General features: G+C 17.7%; 7 protein-coding genes across 7 annotated transcripts; 4 read left to right on the top strand and 3 right to left on the bottom strand.

Annotated features, from left to right (window-relative positions):
• Positions 1–964: 964 nt before the first annotated feature.
• On the top strand, positions 965–2,054 carry PRELSG_0815200 (conserved Plasmodium protein, unknown function; the record flags this gene model as incomplete). Its single annotated transcript, XM_028676219.1, has 5 exons — positions 965–1,064; positions 1,194–1,406; positions 1,540–1,670; positions 1,816–1,879; positions 1,993–2,054. The coding sequence occupies 5 exons, from the start codon at positions 965–967 to the stop codon at positions 2,052–2,054; spliced, it is 570 nt and encodes a 189-aa protein (XP_028532731.1).
• Positions 2,055–2,452: 398 nt separating this feature from the next.
• PRELSG_0815100 (40S ribosomal protein S3A, putative) lies at positions 2,453–3,622 on the bottom strand (the record flags this gene model as incomplete). Its single annotated transcript, XM_028676218.1, has 2 exons — positions 2,453–3,078; positions 3,460–3,622. The coding sequence occupies 2 exons, from the start codon at positions 3,620–3,622 to the stop codon at positions 2,453–2,455; spliced, it is 789 nt and encodes a 262-aa protein (XP_028532730.1).
• A 1,357-nt stretch (positions 3,623–4,979) lies between these two features.
• Positions 4,980–5,463, bottom strand: TMA7 (translation machinery-associated protein 7, putative; the record flags this gene model as incomplete). Its single annotated transcript, XM_028676217.1, has 3 exons — positions 4,980–5,028; positions 5,255–5,352; positions 5,446–5,463. 3 exons carry the CDS (start codon positions 5,461–5,463, stop codon positions 4,980–4,982), a joined length of 165 nt encoding a protein of 54 aa, XP_028532729.1.
• Positions 5,464–7,013: 1,550 nt separating this feature from the next.
• Positions 7,014–11,303, top strand: PRELSG_0814900 (conserved Plasmodium protein, unknown function; the record flags this gene model as incomplete). Its single annotated transcript, XM_028676216.1, has 1 exon — positions 7,014–11,303. One exon carries the CDS (start codon positions 7,014–7,016, stop codon positions 11,301–11,303), a length of 4,290 nt encoding a protein of 1,429 aa, XP_028532728.1.
• Positions 11,304–12,284: 981 nt separating this feature from the next.
• PRELSG_0814800 (conserved Plasmodium protein, unknown function) lies at positions 12,285–13,391 on the top strand (the record flags this gene model as incomplete). Its single annotated transcript, XM_028676215.1, has 1 exon — positions 12,285–13,391. The coding sequence occupies one exon, from the start codon at positions 12,285–12,287 to the stop codon at positions 13,389–13,391; it is 1,107 nt and encodes a 368-aa protein (XP_028532727.1).
• An 876-nt stretch (positions 13,392–14,267) lies between these two features.
• PRELSG_0814700 (conserved Plasmodium protein, unknown function) lies at positions 14,268–15,491 on the top strand (the record flags this gene model as incomplete). Its single annotated transcript, XM_028676214.1, has 1 exon — positions 14,268–15,491. The coding sequence occupies one exon, from the start codon at positions 14,268–14,270 to the stop codon at positions 15,489–15,491; it is 1,224 nt and encodes a 407-aa protein (XP_028532726.1).
• Positions 15,492–16,563: 1,072 nt separating this feature from the next.
• On the bottom strand, positions 16,564–19,611 carry RIPR (Rh5 interacting protein, putative; the record flags this gene model as incomplete). Its single annotated transcript, XM_028676213.1, has 1 exon — positions 16,564–19,611. The coding sequence occupies one exon, from the start codon at positions 19,609–19,611 to the stop codon at positions 16,564–16,566; it is 3,048 nt and encodes a 1,015-aa protein (XP_028532725.1).
• Between the last annotated feature and the right edge of the window lie 265 nt (positions 19,612–19,876).

Here is a 19,876-nt window from a genome sequence, read left to right as displayed (position 1 = left end):
CATTAAATTTCATTAACGAATAATCAAAAATTTTTTTTCTTCTAAAAAAAAAAATTAAATACTATAAAAATATATGAATATGGATTTTTCATCTATTATTTTTATAATACTGATTCAAAATTTTTTTTCTTTCAAATTAACATTTTTTACTTAAATATGTTTATGTAATTTTTTTTTACAAAAAAAAAAAAAAAAAAATAAATAAATAATAAAATGTGAAAATATTATTATTAATGTATACACACAATTTAATCTATTTATATATTTATTTAATTCAAGCATTTATTTATTCATGTTTTTAAAAATGTATATATATATATGTTTATAAAATTATTTGAATTTTTTAAGAACAAATGAATGTAAAATGGAAGCAGAAAAAAAAAATTTCATTTAAAATTTTCTGATATATATTTTTGCATTTGTAGAATATTTTTATAATGAAAATTTATATTTTAAAAAAAAAAAAAAAAAATAATAATATATATTTTTTTTCAGTTCAGAATATAATAAGATATTTAAATGAAAAATTATAAAAGTGAAAAGAGAAAATTCCTTTTTAGTTTTTTTTATTTTTGTCTAAATAAATTCGCTTTTTTTTTTTTTTTTTTAAGTAAAATTTTATATAATAAGATATTTCTTATTATAAATTTTATATATTTTTAAATTTATCTAAATTAAGAAATGATTATTATTACTCTTTCATGGAAGTTATGTATAAAGAGAAAAAAAAAATTATTTTACTTAATTATAAATTAACAAAAACATAGTAATTGTTTAAAAAAATATTGTAAGATTAAAACTTTTTCTTTTCTTTTCTTTTCTTTTCTTTTCTTTTCTTTTCTTTTCTTTTCTTTTCTTTTCTTTTCTTTTCTTTTCTTATTTTTCTTATGCTTCAGTATAAAAAATATTTCCTTCGATATATGCATATTAAAATTCCTTTTTCTTTAAAAAATACATGTAAAAAATGAGATCAGTAAATAATAAAAACAAGAAAAAGGATGATGAACAATTAATGAAAGCTAAAGAATTAAAAGAAAAAATAGAATTTATGAAAAATGATTTGGGTACTATTTTTATTTTTTTTTTACTTTTTCTTTTTTTCTGTTCCTTATATTTAATTAAAAAAAAAAAAAATAATAAAATAAAATATCATAATAATATTCTGTCTTTTTCCATGCTTTTACTTTAATTAGTGTCAAAAACAAAAATTATAAAAAGTTTAAAAGAGCAGAGAGAAAATAAATTAGAAAATATTAAGAAATTGGAAATAGAAAATAAAACTAACTATGAAAACTTTATTAATGAATATGAAAAGATTTTGAATCAATACAAAAACATTGAAAAAGAAATCTATGAAATGCTAAATGATTTAAAAATGTTGTCAGAAAGATCATATAATGAAATATGTAATAATAAATAAATATATATATATAATATATATATTTATAATATATATATTTTTTTTTTCTACCTTTTCACATTCATATATAATATTGTTAAAAAACATTTTAAAAATTACTAAAAAAAAAAAAAAAATAGTAGAATTGAGAAAAGAGAAAGAGAGTATTCTTACAAACAAAAATTTAATAATAGAAGAAAAAAAAAAAGATCTTCATGATAAGATGGAAGAAGTAGAATTTGAAATTATAAAACATTCAAATATGATAAATGTAAAAACAAGTTTATATATATATATATATATATATATATATATATATATATATATATATATATATATATATATATATATATATATGTAAATCTAATAAAAGTATATATACATTTTTCTATAAATATATATATTTTTTTTTTAAGGATGTGTTGCTTAAAATAAAAGAAATATTTAAAAAAACTCATATTCAATACCAGTATGAAGAAGGTCATATATTTCAAAATAAATTATCTTTTATTCTTATTTTATTTTATTATTATTTTTTTTTTTGAAATTTTCATTAATTGTTCATTTTAAAACATTCTTTTATTTTATAATAGATTTAAAGCCATTATTAATAAGACTGCAAGATATTAATAAAAAGAATCATGAAATTAAGTAAACATATGTAGCTAACTTTTTTAATAAATTAAAGAGTTTCTTATTAATTGTATTAATTATACATAATTTACATATAAATCCCTTTTAATTAAAAGAAGATAATGTTTTATAATTGAATATTTTTGAATTTAACTTTTTATTTGTTTTTTTAAAATATATTGTATTTCATATAAAATATATTTATTATAAATAAAAAAAAAAAAAAAATAAAATAAAAAGTAAAAGATACATTCATAAACTAATTCATAAAAAAAATTAAATCTACACATTTATTTAAATTGAATAAATAAATAAATATATATATATAAATAGAAAAAAACATTTATGTGTATAAAAAATATATATATATAATAGCATATAAATATATAGAATGAATTATCATATATGCAAAATATCAATTTAATGCTTAAGTTCAGCTGTTAAAATGTTAGTTGCTTCTTTTGATTCAGGTAAAGCTTTGACAGTTTTTCCTGAATCTTCTTTTGGTTCTGTGTGCAATTCCATCAATTTAGAAATATCTAATTTGGGTCTTTTTAAAATTTTAACTTTTCTAATTAAAACATTTTGTAATGGAAATATTTTCTTACATTGTTTTTCAATTTCTTTTCCTATAGATTCTGGTATGAATTTTTTTACTAAATCTTTTAATAAAACCTTACTAGCTTCAGCATTCATAATATCCACCATCTTTTTTCTAATTTTTTTTATTTGACTTGTTTGAGCATAGCATGTTGTTTTTGTCTGATTTTGTCTTTTTTTCGTAAAGGCAATACAAAACATTCTCAAGTGGTAATTGTCAATAGTCTTTACATCAGTAAATCCTTCTATTAAGGTATATCCTTTTCTAATTAATGAACATAGCTTATCTCTTGTTATACTTAATCCGCAGAAATCTGTATAACAGTCCCTATTAATAATATGTTCACAACTTAATTTTATTTTTTTATGTGCTTGATCTTCATCATTATTTAAATCAGCCAAATTTACTTCGTAGATTCTTCCTCTTAAACTATCAGTTGCCAATTCTGTTTTTCAAAAAAAAAATTTTAAATAAGATAAATCCATTTAATTTATAACTTCATATACAAAAATAAGTAGTACAATATATAAATTAAATGAGAAAATAAAAATTTAAAAGATATAGGTTATTAATATATATTCTAGAACAAATAAATATACAATAATAATATATTTCACAAGGCTATTTAGAAAAAAAAAATAATTATAAACATTTAAAGTATTATAGTTAAAAAAAAAAAAATAAAATATAAAATAAAATAAAAATATATAATATAATATAAAATAAAATAAAAATATAAAATATAAAAGAAAATAAAAATAAATAATATAAAATAAAAATAAAATTATGATATTTAAAATATTTTTTTTTGAAAGATTTCACTTACTTTTTCCAATAGTTTTTGTTACTAATGTTTTACCAAAATTTCTCACTAAAAACATTTTTGGAGCCTTTAAATCATACCATTCTTTTTTTGTAAAAACATCAGTAACTTTTTTTTTTCCTCCTTTTTTTCCTTTTGATGTCCTTTTATTTTTTCCAACTGCCATTTTATCACAAATTAATATAAATTAAATATAATAAAATAAAAAAAAAAATACAATATATATATACAATCAAATTTTTTAGTAAATTTTTTTTTTATAAATATGAGATTTCTAATTATTTTTATATATTTCAATTTGATGAAATTTGGTTTAATTTCTTTTTCATTGTACCATTATTATTTTTATTTATTCATACATTATTTTTTTTTCCTTTTAAAATTTTATCAGTTTCTCATAAAATTTATTTTTATTGTTCATTTATTATGCACTGATTACTATTTTTTTTTTTTTTCTTTTTTGTTATTTCTGTAGTGATAAAGGGGTATATGGTTACATTCATTTTATATATACATATTTAATATATATTTTTATAAAATATTTATAACATTCATATATAAAAGTAATGAAGAAATTACGTTTATTAAACAAATTTTTAATATATTCTTATTGAATAATTAAAAAAAAATATATGTATATATATGATAAATAAAAATTAAAAATAATTATTAAATTTTTAAGTAATAAATAAATACGAAAACAAATAAAGAGGGGAAAAAATGATCCATATAAATAGAACTATAAAAATAACATAATTTTTTAGTTTAAAAAAAAAAAGATATGTAGTAAAGATTTAAAAAAATTTAAATTTTACTAACATAAAGTGAAAAAGATATATTAATAAAAAGAGAGAAAGCTATAAGAAAAAAAAATAATTTTATGAATATGTTATATTATCGTTATTTTTTATATAATTTCTTTACCACTATGTTATCATAACGATTATGCAATATAAATTCTATATTATTATTATATTTTATATCTATTTCATATTATATGTTTTCTTCTATTTTTTCATACTTTTTCTTTTTTTTTTATGTTTATTTTTTCTTTTTCAACTAAAATGATTTTCTTGTACAAAATGTATTTTATAGAACAATAAATGTTAAATATTTTACAATTTAAAAAGTAAAAATTGCAGCAGTAAATAAAATTTGTTTTTTTTCTTTTCCTAATTTTCTTAAAAAGTTCCTTTTTTTTCTTATTTATTTTGTTTTTAATATTAAAAAGTAATTATTTTTATTTTTTTAATTATTTAAATGTATATAATTTTCATATTTTATCACTAAAATTTAACGCAAAAAATTTATAAAATAAAAAAAGGGAATAATACTTCTAATAATATAGATTGGAAAAAAAAAAAAAATTTATACAACTATTTGGTTCTATTATTTTTTATATAATTTTTTTTTTTGTTTAATCTTGTTTAAAAGCTTATTATTTAAAAAAGTGCTTTAATTAAAAACATTGATATTTTCAAATAATATTTTTCTTTATTTCCAAGAAAGCCTTATAATACCAACTATTTTTTTTTTGCTTTTAACAACTTCTGTTTGGCTTCTTCTTCAGCTCTGTTTAAACAACAAAAAATAAAAAAAAAAGTATTTAATAATATTATCACTCACTAATTTAAAAGTACAAATATGTCTATTATTATCAATTTAAAAAATTTTAAAATAAATATATTCTTTATTATCAATTTATTTCATAAAAAAAAATTTTAAATAATAGATATTTATATGTACTTTTAAATTTCAATATAATGTAAAAATATTTAATTTTTCTTCTTTTTTTTACTTTTTTTTTTCTGCTAATTCTTTTTTAAATGCTTTTTCTTCTTCTGTTATTTCAGCAGTTCCCTTTTTTGGAGCTTTTAATGGTTTTTTTTTTCCTCCCTATAAAATGATACGTTGAAAAAAATTAAGAAGTCTTTTTATATTTGTAATTTTTTTATTAATGAAAATATATTTATGACAATAAAAACTAACCTGCACATTTAATGGCATTTTTAATGAATTGTTAAATAAAATTAGAATAATAAATTTTTCTTTAATATTTTTTAAAAAGTTATATTCCTCTTGTTGAAATATAAATAAAATTTTAATGAAACAACTTCAATCTCTTGGAAAATTAAAATATATCTTATTAATTAAAAATTAAGATTTAATTTATATAAATGTAATGTTCTTAAAAAGAAAATTTTCTTATTAAATAATTGATATATATACATACATATATTTAAAAAAAATAAAAATTATTTAAAAATAATTTTTTTTATAAATGCATATATAAAAAATTCAAAAAAAAAAAAATATATATATATATATATATATATGTAATATCAATTTTTTATTTACTTTATATTTTTATTATTTTATTATTTTATTCTCTCTTTTTTTTAAGTATTACAAATAAATTATAAAATAATTTATATGATTGTTTTAAAGATATTAAAAATTTTGTTTATAATAAATTATATTTTTTTTTTTTTTTGAAAGTACATTTTGCATATCTTTTTTTAAAACATTTATAATAAATAAAATGAGGAAAAATGAAAATTAAAAATACAAACGAAAATTTTAATTTAAAAGAATGTAATACAAAAATGTTTATAAAAGTTTAATAATTTAATTTATTATATTTATAATAGAACAGTTAAAATATATTTAATTAATAGACAGTAAAAGTAATTGTCAATTTTAATAATGTTTTTGGAAAAAAATATGAAATATTAATTATATATATATATATATATAAAATAAGGAAAAATATAATATACATATATATATTTATATATATATAGATATGATATATTATTTGTTCATATTATATATGTTTCATTTTTTAATAGTTGAAAAGTAATGAAATGTTTATTATTTTATTGATTTGTTATATAAAAATTCAGAAGTATATATAAGTTAGTAAATAAAACTTAAAATATAACTGTTAAAATTTTTATTTTTTTGGTTTTTTTTATTTTTTTGTTGTTTATTTTATTTTTGATTTGATTATATTTTTTTGTAATTGTTTTTTAATTTCAAATTCTATTAAAAGAAGAGATTAAAATTCACTTTTTTTTTTACAACTATTTTAATTTTATACGTAATTTATGAATAATACATTTTATATATATATTCTTATAGAGAGAAAAAAAAAAAAATTTAATTGAATCATTTTATGTACAAAATTATAATAGAAAAAGAAAAAAGAAAAAAAAAATAAATATAATTTTAACCAAAAATAGTTACACATAAAAATATTGTGTACTTTTCTTACCTATTTTTATAAAATTTCTTTTTTTTTTAATTTTAAAATATATTTGTTGGATAATAAAGTGTAAAAAAAAAAAAAAAAGGAAAAAAAAAATAAGTTATTTTTCTTTTTTAATACTATATTAATATATTTGATTTTACTTTTAAAGGATTTTGATATGATTATTTATTAATAACTTAAAAAAAAAATTCCTATACGTTTTTATCTAAAAATAAATTTTTTTTTTCCTTTTTTTTTTTTGTAAATGTAAATGGATATATTATAAAAAAGTAGAAATTATAATATGAAAGTTCCTTTAAAAAAAAAAAGGGAGAAAGGCTATTACAGCTGTTTAGATTTTGATAATTTGTATAAAAAAAAAAAAAAAATTCAATTAAAATATTCAATATATAGGGATAAACATTTTAGTGATACAGAATTATTTGATAAAAAAAAATTTCAAATAAAAAAAAAAAATGGATATGTTTATAAGCAGAAGCATTTCATTATAAACAATAAAGATGATAATAAATTATATTTATTTAACAATGTAGCTATTTATAAAAATTATTTTGATAAATATCATAAAAAGAATGATGAAAAGTTAAAAAATATAAAGAAAATATTAAAAATTTATGAAAATGTAACAACGAATGAGAAAAAAAAGCTCTATGAATTAATAAAATTTTTTTCTTTTACTCAAGGTGGTTTTCAAAGTAACAAATTAAGACAAAAACTTTGGTTATTATTACTAGGATTTAATATAAATTTATCAAAAGAAAAAAATTATAACGAGAATCCTATATCAAAATTGTGTAGAAAACAAAAAAAAAAATTCAAATATATTAATTCTCTTAAATACTCTAATTTAAAATGGATTAAAGGTGAAGGAAAAAATAAGAAAAATAATAAGGATAATTTAAGGAAGATAAATCTATTGGAGGGGAAAAAAAATGAAGAAAACACTTATTTATATAATAATTATTTATTTAAAAAAAAAAAAAAAAAAAAAAAATTTAATTACATGAAATGTAAAGAGGAAGTACCTAATTTCATAAAAAATAACAGAAAAATAAAATATGACAGTTATTATAATGACGAGGAAGAAAGCAGCAATAAGTCACTTATTGATGTGAAAAATAATGGTATTACTCATAAAAAAGAAAAATTAAAAATATTTAAAAATAACAATATAATTTCATTAAGTGAAACGAAGGATAATAATTCGTATAAAATAAAAAAAAATAAATCATTAGATAAATATAAATTTACTAAAAATAATACTAGAGAAGATTTATTAGATTTTTCAGTACGATCTTCCTTTTCAAAATATACTCTTTCTTCATTATATGCTAGTCCGTTTTCTTCTCAATTACCATCATTGGAACATTCTTGTGTAGATTCTTACTCGTCAACTGCATCTTTTTCTTCATCGTCCTTATCATCTTCATTCTCTAGCTCTTCTAATAGCATTAATATACGTGATAATTCAGAAAGCAGAAAAAAGAAATCTCCACTTCATTTCTTTTCTTCCGGTAATTCATTTGAATTTTCTCTTTCTACTCATAATGAGAGAAAAACTATTCAAAATGAAAATTCAAATATATATGATTTTTCTTTTTCTAATAAAAGAAACAAAAGAAAGAAAAATATGAATAATAATTTTATTTCAGAAATAGATAAAAAGTCTAAAAAAAGTTTTAAAGAAAAGTTTAGAAAAATAGTGAATTGTTTAATAAATATTGATGAGGAAAAAAACAAAGGTACTTCTAATAAGAAGAAAAATAAGAAATTTATAATAAAATTATTGAAAATAATTTATAATAATATATTAGAAATTGATTTATATATAGTAGATTATATAACTAGAAAAGATCAAATAAAAAGTAAAAATGACATTTTCTCATATTTAAAGTATAATATTAAACATAATTATAATTTAAATTCAAATTTAAAAAAATGGATAATTGATAGTATCCTACTTGATGAAAATGAACGAATTCAAGTAAAGAAGGATGTTAAAAGAAGTGTTAATACATGGAATGTCCATAAGAATAATATATATGAAATAAAAAAAAAATATCAATATATATTAAAAAATATTATTTGTAGTATTTTATATAAGCATTCCAATAAAATATATTACGCACAAGGAGTTCATGATGTTTGCCTCGTTTTTATAACTTTATATTTTCATAAATTTTTCTTAAGATATAAAAAATATGTATTATTAGAACGTTTTATTTCAAAATATGTAGTAAATAAAATATGTAGTTTAATTTTTACAAAAAAATATAAAAATCAAATTAATCTAGATTATTTCATTAATTATCCTGAAACAGAAACAAAAATATATTCAAGAAGGTCTTCTTTATCTAAAGAAAATTCTGATAGTAATACTGCATATTGTAATAAAAAAAAATTAAAAAAAAAAAAATCATATGGTGATGAATATTGTGAATATAATGAAAATAATAAATCTACATCAAAAAAAGAGAATTTTATTAATATAAATAATAATAATATAAATAATTATAATAGCAATGATAATAATAATGATAATGATAGTGATGATAATAATAATAATGATAGCAATGGTAATGATACTAATAGTAATAATAATAATAATAATAATAATAGTTATGTAAGAAAAAAAAAAAAAAAAAAGTTGAATTATGGGATTTTTCAAAGCATTATTTACAATATGTTTGTAATAGAAGAAGAATATATTGAAAAAATTTGTGTAATTAAAAACATAAATGTAGAAAAATATTTGGAATATAAGAAAAAAAAAGAGAAAAAAGAATATATAGTATATTTATTATGTGAAAGATTCCTTTTATTTTATATGATTGATTATTTGACCTTGTCATTGGATGTATCTATTAAAAACACATTCAGAAGTATTGGTTTATTATTAAAGTATTTAGATAAAGAAGTGTATGATGTTTTTTGTTTATTGCAAAAAGAACAAGAGTATGAGAATACAAAAAATAATAAGAAATATATACAGAAATCAGAAAATTCAGAAAATTCTTTGAAATTAAATGGTACCGAGTTTTTTTTTTGTTTGAGTTGGGTAGTTACATATTATTCACATGTCTTCACAGAATTTGATAAATTAGCTAGAATTTTTGATACTTTATTATCAAATAATGGAATTTTTATTATATATTTTACTGGTTCGATTATTTTATATAAAAAAGATGAGTTGTTACAAATAGCGAATAAAAAAAAAAAATATCAGTGTTATAATAATTTATATTCAGAAACTCATTATATTTTTCAAAATATGAATTGGAAAAATATAAATGTTGAAAATATTATAAAAAAAACATATTATTATATGAATTATAAACTTCCTTTTAATTCGTTCTTAAAAAAAATAAAAAAAAAAATATCATTTCCTCCTTTTTCTCCTATATATAGTTACCCATTTATTTTACATCATTTCAATTATAAAACAAAACAAGAAGAAATAAAAAATCAGACTGTTGAAAAATCTATTTTGAATTTTTATAAATATAATAATGAAAGAAATAAAAGAAATTGCCAAAATGATTCAGGTATCAATAGCGCTATACGCTGTGAAAATGATATGCATAATATTAATGCGAAATACATGAATAATATGAATAATTTTGATAACACATTGAAAAGAGATAATTTAAATAAAGCAAATCACATAAACAATGATATCAGCAGTTTAGGAAGTTGTAATTCAGATACTATAAATAGTAAACTTATTAGCGATTTTGAGAAAAAAAGCTTTAGTTTTACTCGTTTGTATAATTTTAATATATCTGATAATAACATTGAATCTTGTGATGAATATGTTAATAATAATATATTAAATGAAAATAATACAAGTGAATTAAGCAAGAAAAATTACTTCATGTTTAAAAAAAACAAATATAGTAAAGATAATAATATTTATTTGCATTATCCATATACTATTTTGTGTAACAATATAGAAATAAATAAGAAAATTATAAAGAAACATTTGCTTGTTGAAAATTTTTTTGAGTATGTATTTTATGATTTTATTTTAAATTATGAATTTATATTCAATAAATATAATATAAAATCAAAAAGAAAATGCTACACTATTCAGTATGTTAATGTAAAAAGTAAAAAAGATCACATAATTGAAAAAAGAAAAAAAGAAATACAGAGAAAAAAATATGAAAAAATTCTTCATAAAATGGCAAAAAATGTTATGTTTTTATATATACACCAATGTAATATTCAAAAAAATAGAAAATATGTTTATTTCAATTTTGTAACAAAAAAAAAAAATATATTACCACATAGTAATTTTAAAAATAAAAAGCGCAATAAAAGAATAATAGAAATTATTCCACCTATTTATAAATACATTATTGAAAACTGTGATATAAATAAGAATGTTGTTTCTTATAAAAAAATTAAGTTAAATACAATTAGTGTAATAAAAGAAGATAAAAAAAAGAAAAAATTTGAAAAAATATTATATATTGTCAAAACATCTTTTTATAATTGCTCATATGTAAATTTTTTTTTAATTTTTTTTTTATTATCATTGATTTCATCTTTTTTTTATTTTCATCGATAAAGTATAAATATTTATATATATGTATTTTTATTTTTTCTGTATGAAAATTATTAAAATATTTTAAGGATTGATTATATATTTTATCCTCTTTTTAAATGATAATGAAACACTTTGTATTAATATTTTTATCTTTGTTTTTTTCATTAACAATGTTATTTCTTTTTTTTCTGATTTTTTAATTATAGAAATATGTTTTTTTAAATTTATTCTTATGAATTAATAATAAATATTGAATTAATATCATATTTTTTTTTCATTTTTTAATTTTTTTTTTTTTTATTATACATAGAAAATGCTCTTATTCTTTGAGTATAATTATAAAAATTAGAATATCAAAACAAAGAATAAATATGTTAACTAAATATAAAAAAAAAAAAATTATACATTTAATGTTTTTACAAACATGTTTTTTTTTTTGTTTGTATTATAAATATAATTATAAATAAATAATTAGTAATATTCAATGGAAAATTATTATAAATAAAAAATTAAAAAAAATAATTTTATTTAATAAGTATCTACATTCCCTTTCTCATTTGTTTCTTTGTGATTCTCTTTATCAATAAAAATATTTGAAAATTTTTTATTTTCTTTATAAATAATATAAAAAAGAGAAAAAAATATATTTAAAGTTTTATAAATATATTATTAAGAGTACTTGAAGCTACATAAAAGAAAAAATAATAACACAATAGATTTTTGAATAATTAAATATAATTTTTTTATATTTAATATATTAATAATATATATATATATATAGACTTTGTATATTTTAACATACATAGTTAAATGTGTAAAAATATATTATATATATATATGTACATAATGTATTTATTTGATTTAATCTTAATAAAATTTCAATAAAAGAGGAAGAAAAAAAAGGCAAAATTAAATATACAATAATCTAATAAGATAATATGGAGAAATCAAAAAAAAGAAATATATAATACGATAATAAATTATTTTACAAAATTATGCATAATGTATATTAAAAAAAAAATATATAATTTTTATAAAAAAAATACTTTTGCCTTTTATTTAGGTAGCACATGGTTTATATTAATTAATAGTAGTTTGTTATTTAGTTTAAAGTATATAAACAATTTTGAAAATCGTCATCCTTATATACACGATGCAATAAAAATTTTAAAAATACATTTAGATTATCCAAATGAAAAATGTCTTAAATTAATAAAAAAAAAAGGGAATATAGATTCATCTAATAAAAGAGCTAAGTGTGAATTAACTTTTTTATTTAATAATGAAAAAATATATCTCAACATCAACTGTATCAATATAAAAAAAAAAAAAGAGGATTCCAATGATTATGATGATGAAAATAAAGATATTTCTATGTATTTAGAAAACCCGTTTTTAATAAAAAAAGAAATAAAAAATTTTATTGTTAAAATAAAATCATTTTTACTCTCCTTTGTTTCAAGCAGAGATAATCAAGAAAATAATTCGAAAAATGAAAATGAAATAATTAATGAGAACAAAGGAATAACATATAAAAAAGAATATATTCTTAATATAATTAAAAATGAATCCGAATGGCAGATAAATAATATAATGCTAGTTAAAAAAAAAATTTGTGAAAATAATGAAAGAACTAAGTTACCTTTTATAAATAATTTTTTTAATTATTCCTATCAAATAGATACTATATATGGTAATCCCCAAAATAATTCTTATTTTTATAAATATAATAATAAAAAGAAGGCTTTTAGTAATACTCAAAAAAATTTAATGAAAGTTTTATCATGCGGATTTTTCTTTTCAACTCTTTTAGCTATTAAAAGAATTTTTATATATAAAAATTCTTATTCCAGTTTAAATTTTGTTAAACATTACGTATGTAATAATAAAGAACTTCACAATATATTAGGTAATAATCAAATTCAAATTATAAGTATATCAGGTGTGCATGAAAAAAATTACCTCAATAGCAAAATTTTTTTTCAAACAAAAGAAAAGCAAGGAGTTATACAAATGACTGCTACAAAAAATGATTTAGATAAATATTTTTTTCTTTTACATGCTAAACTATTATATGATAATGAAATTATTGAATTAAATAAAAAATAATAGTAAAATTATAAATATTGGTACATGTATTTTTATAAAAATTTATAATATTTAAAAATTCAGCTATTATTTTTTGTAACATTTTTTTTTAAATATTATTTTATATTACTGAAATATTAACTTAAAAGTGGAGATACAAGCTTTTCTGAAAAAAAATTAAGAATGGTTTCATAAATATAAATATAAAAATATATATATATATATATATATATATATATATATATATATATATATAGCTTTATATAAATTTTTTTTATTAAGTCAAAAGGAATAAATAAAATACGTAATTTAAAATATTAAAAAAAAAATAAAAAGAATAATAATAATAAAAATTTTAGATAAAAAGAAAATATTTTTTTTATATAGAAAAATGTATATCTTTTTTTAATATACAAATGAACTTTAACACATCATTTAAAGAGAAAAATATGTTTTTCTTTTATATTTCTGTTATTTGAAAACTTTGTATCAAAGAATAAATAGTTTTAAAATTAAAAATATGAATAATTACTTTTTTATTATTTGTTAATTTATTTTATCTTTATTATGGTATACTTATTCTTACATGCATTCTTCATTTTTAATTTTATTTTTATTTTATTTTATTTTATTTTTTTTTTGTCTATTTTAAGAACTTCATGCCTTTTTTTTTTTTTTTTTTTTTTTGAAGTATTCAGTTGTTCTCACGGAAATTAAAGAAAAATAATTTAATTAAATTATATTAAAACTTTTAAAATTGAAAAATATATTATAATTAAAAGAAAAAAAGCATGAATTAAAAACATTTTTGAAAAAGATAACACTTATATTTTGTTTTTTCTTTTTTGTTTTTTTCTTTTTTCGTTTTTTTTATTCATTTTTAATGCACATTTTAAAATGCCAGTATGTTTTGGTGTTTATAATGTATGTGGATTTAATAAAAAATATAACACCATATTATATAGAGAACCGATTTTAATAAATAAAGATTACGATAGTAAATATATCATATTTTTTCCTGGTGATTATTCTAATTTTTTTTCTAATTCTGTTTATACATCATTTATATTAGAATCAACATATGAGTGTACAAGTTATTGTTTTAGTTATGAAGCCTTATTTTGGGTAATATCTCGAAAGTATTTATATGATCATATAATATTTATTAAACCTAGTACTTTTTATAATTATTATGCTACGTTTTCTAATTTTTTGCAATTCCCTGAAATATCTTCCAATATAGTTACTGGAAACATCATTGAAAAAAATTCACAAGAACATAATAAGACCACAACATATAATAATAATGATACGTCAGCAACATGTATAAAACATTTACTCTGCTTATTGATCTCATTAAATGAGAAACTATCAGAAAACAAGAAAAAAAAAAAAAATTATAATAGTAACTGTAATACTAATAATGTGAGAAATACTTTTAATAGTAATATTAATGATTCCAATGAAATTAATAATAGTGATATTTATAAATATGCTACTAAAGATAAAACAAACAAAGAAGAAAAATTTATTAATGACAATTATGACAATGAATATTACAGTAAATATTTAAAAGAAAAAATAAAAAATAAATTGGTTTTAATTGGTTTTAGCAAAGGATGTACAGTGTTAATTTCTTTATTAAGAGAAGCAAATAAAATGAATTTTTTTTGGGAAAAAGTTGATTCTATTTTCTTTTTAGATCCTGGTTTTAATAAAAATACTTTTAATTCTAATATTGAAAATAATTCATTAGAAAAAATTTCTGAATACAATTTAAAAATATTTATTCACTCAACTCCTCGTCAAATAACTGATGAGAGTGGTGTCTGCATTCATAAAGAATTATTGAATTTTGTTAATTTATTAAAAAAATTCCATATATATGTTTCTTCTTATTTGCATTATACAAATATTAAAAAGTCAATAAATCCTTTTAGTTTACATTTTGAAATACTAGTAGATTTTTCTGAGGATATTTCAGCAGACATACACACAGATTCACTGTTATTAAATCCTTATGAAAAAATAGAAATAAAATTATGTAAAAATAAAAAATGTAAGGAAAATTTTCTTTTTGAGAATTGGAGAGAAAATTCATTTTTAAACCAAATGTTTTAAAGAAAAATACTAAAAAAATTAATTTTTTATTTTTATTATTTATATATGTAATTTGTTTTAAAGAAACATTTAAAATTTGTATATTAATATTTTTATTTTTGTTTGAATATATATTATTATGGTTTTATTTTTTCTTTTTAAATATATTTAATTATATATAACTTTTATCTTTTTTATTTCCTTGAATTTTTTTTTCTTGAGATATTTATACTGTTTTTTAATTTCTTTCCTATTCATTAAAATTTAAACATAAAAATACCCACTAATATAAAATTCCTTTTATTTAACACTTATTAGACAAAAAAAAAAAAAAATAAAAATAAAAATAAAAATAAAGTAAAATAAAATAAAGTAAAAATAAAGTAAAAGTTTTTAATATTAAAAATAAAAAAATTGTATCAAATTGAAGTTTGTAAAATTAAAAGAATAAGTTTTTTTAAAAGAAACAAGGAAAAATCAAATTTATTATATATATAAAAAAAAAAAAAAGGATAAACCTATTTATTACATATTTTATTTATAAAGAAATGTTTAAATAAAATATATTTAAATATAAATATATATAAATATAATACAACTTTTGTATATCAGTAATTTTATTATTAAATCAAAAAAAGTACTTTCTTTCGGGATTTTAAAAATTGAATAACGAAAGTAATGAAAAAGAAAAAAAAAAATTAAATTCTTGTGTAATTAAAAAAAACTTAAATATGTGTACACATATATTTTTTAATTGAAATATATTAAAAAAAATTTAAAAATAGTAATTTCAACCAAATAAAATAAAACTATTATAATACTATTCAAAAAAAAAAATTATTTTTCTCAAAAGAAACATTAAAGAAACAATTGCCTTTTAAGGAAATAAATAAAATTATTCAAAAAAAAAAAAAAATGGAGTTTTGAGATAATAATTATATCTAATACTTTTAAATTTTATATGAATTTATAATTATATGCAATTATAAGATTAAAGAAAAATTTTAAATATTACATACATGTTTTATTAAAAATATTTAGGCATCTTGAAATATATATCTTTATTTTCAAAATAGTAGTGAAAATTGCTTATTTAACCAGTTTTCTCATTGTTTTCTTTAGATGTGTAAAAAAATACGTTTTCATACATACAGCGTTCATGGTCTACGTGAAAGTCATCAAAAATTATGTTATTTCCATCCTCCTTTTTTAAGAAAACAATAGATTTATCACCTTTATTTTTAAAATGAGCCTTTAAAATTCCTGATTCTGGATATTCATAATCAAAAATATAGGATTCATTTGTATTATTTATTTTCCAAATTATCTGATTATCTTTATAATTAAATTCTATGATTCCACAAGAACCAAGAGCAGCAGATACATTATTATTACAATTAAATGTGGAATCTTTATCATTCTCAGTAATTTCAGGAACGCATAAATTACCTTCTTTTTTGTAATCTTCTTTACATTCACAAGTTACTTTATTATTCCTCATTGAACATATTGAATTTCTTGGGCAACCTCCATTTTCTTTTAAGCAAGGATTTTTAATTACACATTTTCCACCTAATTTAGAATAATTAAACATACATATGCATAATGGTTGTTTATTTAATACATTTACACAAAGAGAGTTTTCTGAGCATATATTATGACTACTGCATTTATCTTCTAAAACACAACTACCATCTACTGCAAGATATCCATGTTTATTGCATCTACATTCATGAATACCATCTTCTTTATATATACATGTAGAATCTATAGGGCAATTTCCTCTATTTTGTAAACAAAAATTTTCATGAACGCATACTCCTTCACTTTCTCTTTTAAAATTTTCTCTACAATCACATTGAGGAGTAAAATTAACCATTCTACATTCTTCATTCCTTCCACAGGTATGCTCTAAACAGTAATTTTTTGGTATACATTCACCACGTTCATTTTTTATGTAATGCATTTTACATTCACATCTTATAATTTCACTTTCTTTATTATAAACACATTCTTCACCTTCATTAGTACATATATTTTTATATTCTTCTCTCTTACATTTATTTTTAGGTATGCAATTACCATCTTGATCTATTATATATTCATCTTTAGAGCAAACACATACTCCTTTTTCTAATATATATCCTTCTGGACATTTACACTTTTTTATATCATCTTCTATGGTACATAATTTATTTGATGGGCATAAAAGATCGCATCCATCATCTTTTATACAAGAACCATCAACATTTTTATATCCTTGATCACATTCACAAAAAATTTTATTATTAGTATCCTTGCATACTTGCCCTACTCCACAAGTGACAGAGTCACAACTTGTTGGTTTTTCACAAACACTTCCTTCATTTTTGCTTATATAAGGCTTATTACAAAAACATCTATGCTGAAATTTATTTCCATAACAGGAAGAATTTTCAGTGCATTTTCCACATAAATCTGAACATTCATAAGTAACAAAAAGATACTGATCATTTATGCAATATGTATCAAAATGATGAGTTAAGCCTATATCACAATCACTTAATCCGTCACAATACTTTTTTAAAGAATCACTCAAATCTAAATCGTCGCAACCTTCTCCTGTTTTCAATAGGGCTTTATTAATAGTTATTTCTCCTCCTTGACACTGTAATTTACTCCTGAATCTACTTCTAAAAATTTCAACTTTTTTTTTATTACTATGATTCTCTTCTTGATTATCAGCTTTACACAAATATTGATATTTGAAAACTATATTAGAGTTATTGCACATACTATAAATTGTCGTATCTTCATGATCTACACCGTTTCCATATATACAACTCATCTTTCCATTACATTCTTTTTTTAAAATTTCTGTCATATATTTCATTTTGTTATCACTAAATTGAACTTTATAACATGTAGCATAAGCATTAATTACTTCAATGGAATAATTTTCTTCGCATTTTAGAAATATATGTTTCATTTGTAATGCAGAACCTTCATATAAATGATCTTTATAAATTGTATTGTTTTTTCTTAGTTCTAATTGGATAGCTAATTCTAGTTCATTTGGAGTATAACATTTATTATTATAAAAAATTTTATGATCAGAACATTTACATTGAGCTTTTTTTCCGTCTAAGGAATATTCACAACTAGCATCTTTAGGACATTTTAACAAATCACATACATTATCATATTCGCATTTGTCATTTCCATTATCTAGTATTGTATCTCTACATATACATGATCTTTCTGTAGTATTGCAATATTCATTTACTGAACAAATTTCATTTAAACATGCAGTGTTTTTTTGACATGTTCCTTCATCACTATTTAACATATTGTAACCATATTTACATGTTACTTCTTTGGTTTCTGTACTAGTTGCTTTACATATTTCATTTTCATTTTTTATATTACAATTTGGTTTACATTCATAATAAATGCTCACAAAAAAACTGTGAGCAGTTAAGCACTTAGAGCTTTTGTCAACATTGGAAAAAATAATTTCACAATGGCTTTTCTCATTACATTCACTCATTATATTATTTAGAAGTTTATCTTGTAGACATCCATGTTGTGTATGAATATTTATAAGACGTATATCTATTGTCAAACCATGACAATCCAAGATACCTTTTTTTTCTTTTTCAAAAAATAACTCTTGAAAAACAACATTTGGTTCAACTACAATTGGCTCTCCTAGAGAGTATATAATTATATATGATTTATTGATGTGTGCACAATAAATCCTATTGTTTTTTGTTTCTTCACTTATGTGTGCATTTTTAGGTAATATTCCGCAAAAATGTTTATTCATGCATTTTTCTTTTAACTCAGAGCTAGAATTTTCTTGAGTTATAAAATAAGCACATGAATTTTTGTCTACAATATCAGAAAGATATTCCTTTATTTTATCATGAGATCTAATTGGTATAATATTTTCAAGTGATTTATGTGTATAACCATACAATTGTTCTCCATTATCGTATATAGGGTCATCTGTAGCTAATTTTTCACTATTTCTATAATCAAGGGAAAAATTTAAATTTCTTACTTCATTTGTTTGATAAAATATTCTATCTACTATATCTAATGAGAAAAAAGATTTTTCTAATACTGTAAACAAGTAGAACAAATAAAAAAACCACATTTTTTTTTTAAAACAGTTATCCACAATTTTTTCCAATCAAGTAATATCTTTATTTACTTTATTAATTTTCTAAATTATTTTATTCTTTATTATTATTTTATTTTAATTTATTTTTTTTTTTATAATAATTAAATTTATTTTTTTAAAAGGTGTAAATTTCCAACTTCAATATCAGGAAATAATTTTTCGCTTTTTGCCATTAAAATTTTTTTCTAATACTTATATTAGGAACGCATAGAGGATTGCGCATAGTTTAATTTAATAA

Source organism: Plasmodium relictum, assembly GCF_900005765.1.
Source record: "Plasmodium relictum strain SGS1 genome assembly, chromosome: 8".
Lineage (NCBI taxonomy): Eukaryota > Apicomplexa > Aconoidasida > Haemosporida > Plasmodiidae > Plasmodium > Plasmodium relictum.
Note: the sequence above shows the minus strand (reverse complement) of the source record. Positions and strands in the feature narration are given on the sequence as shown.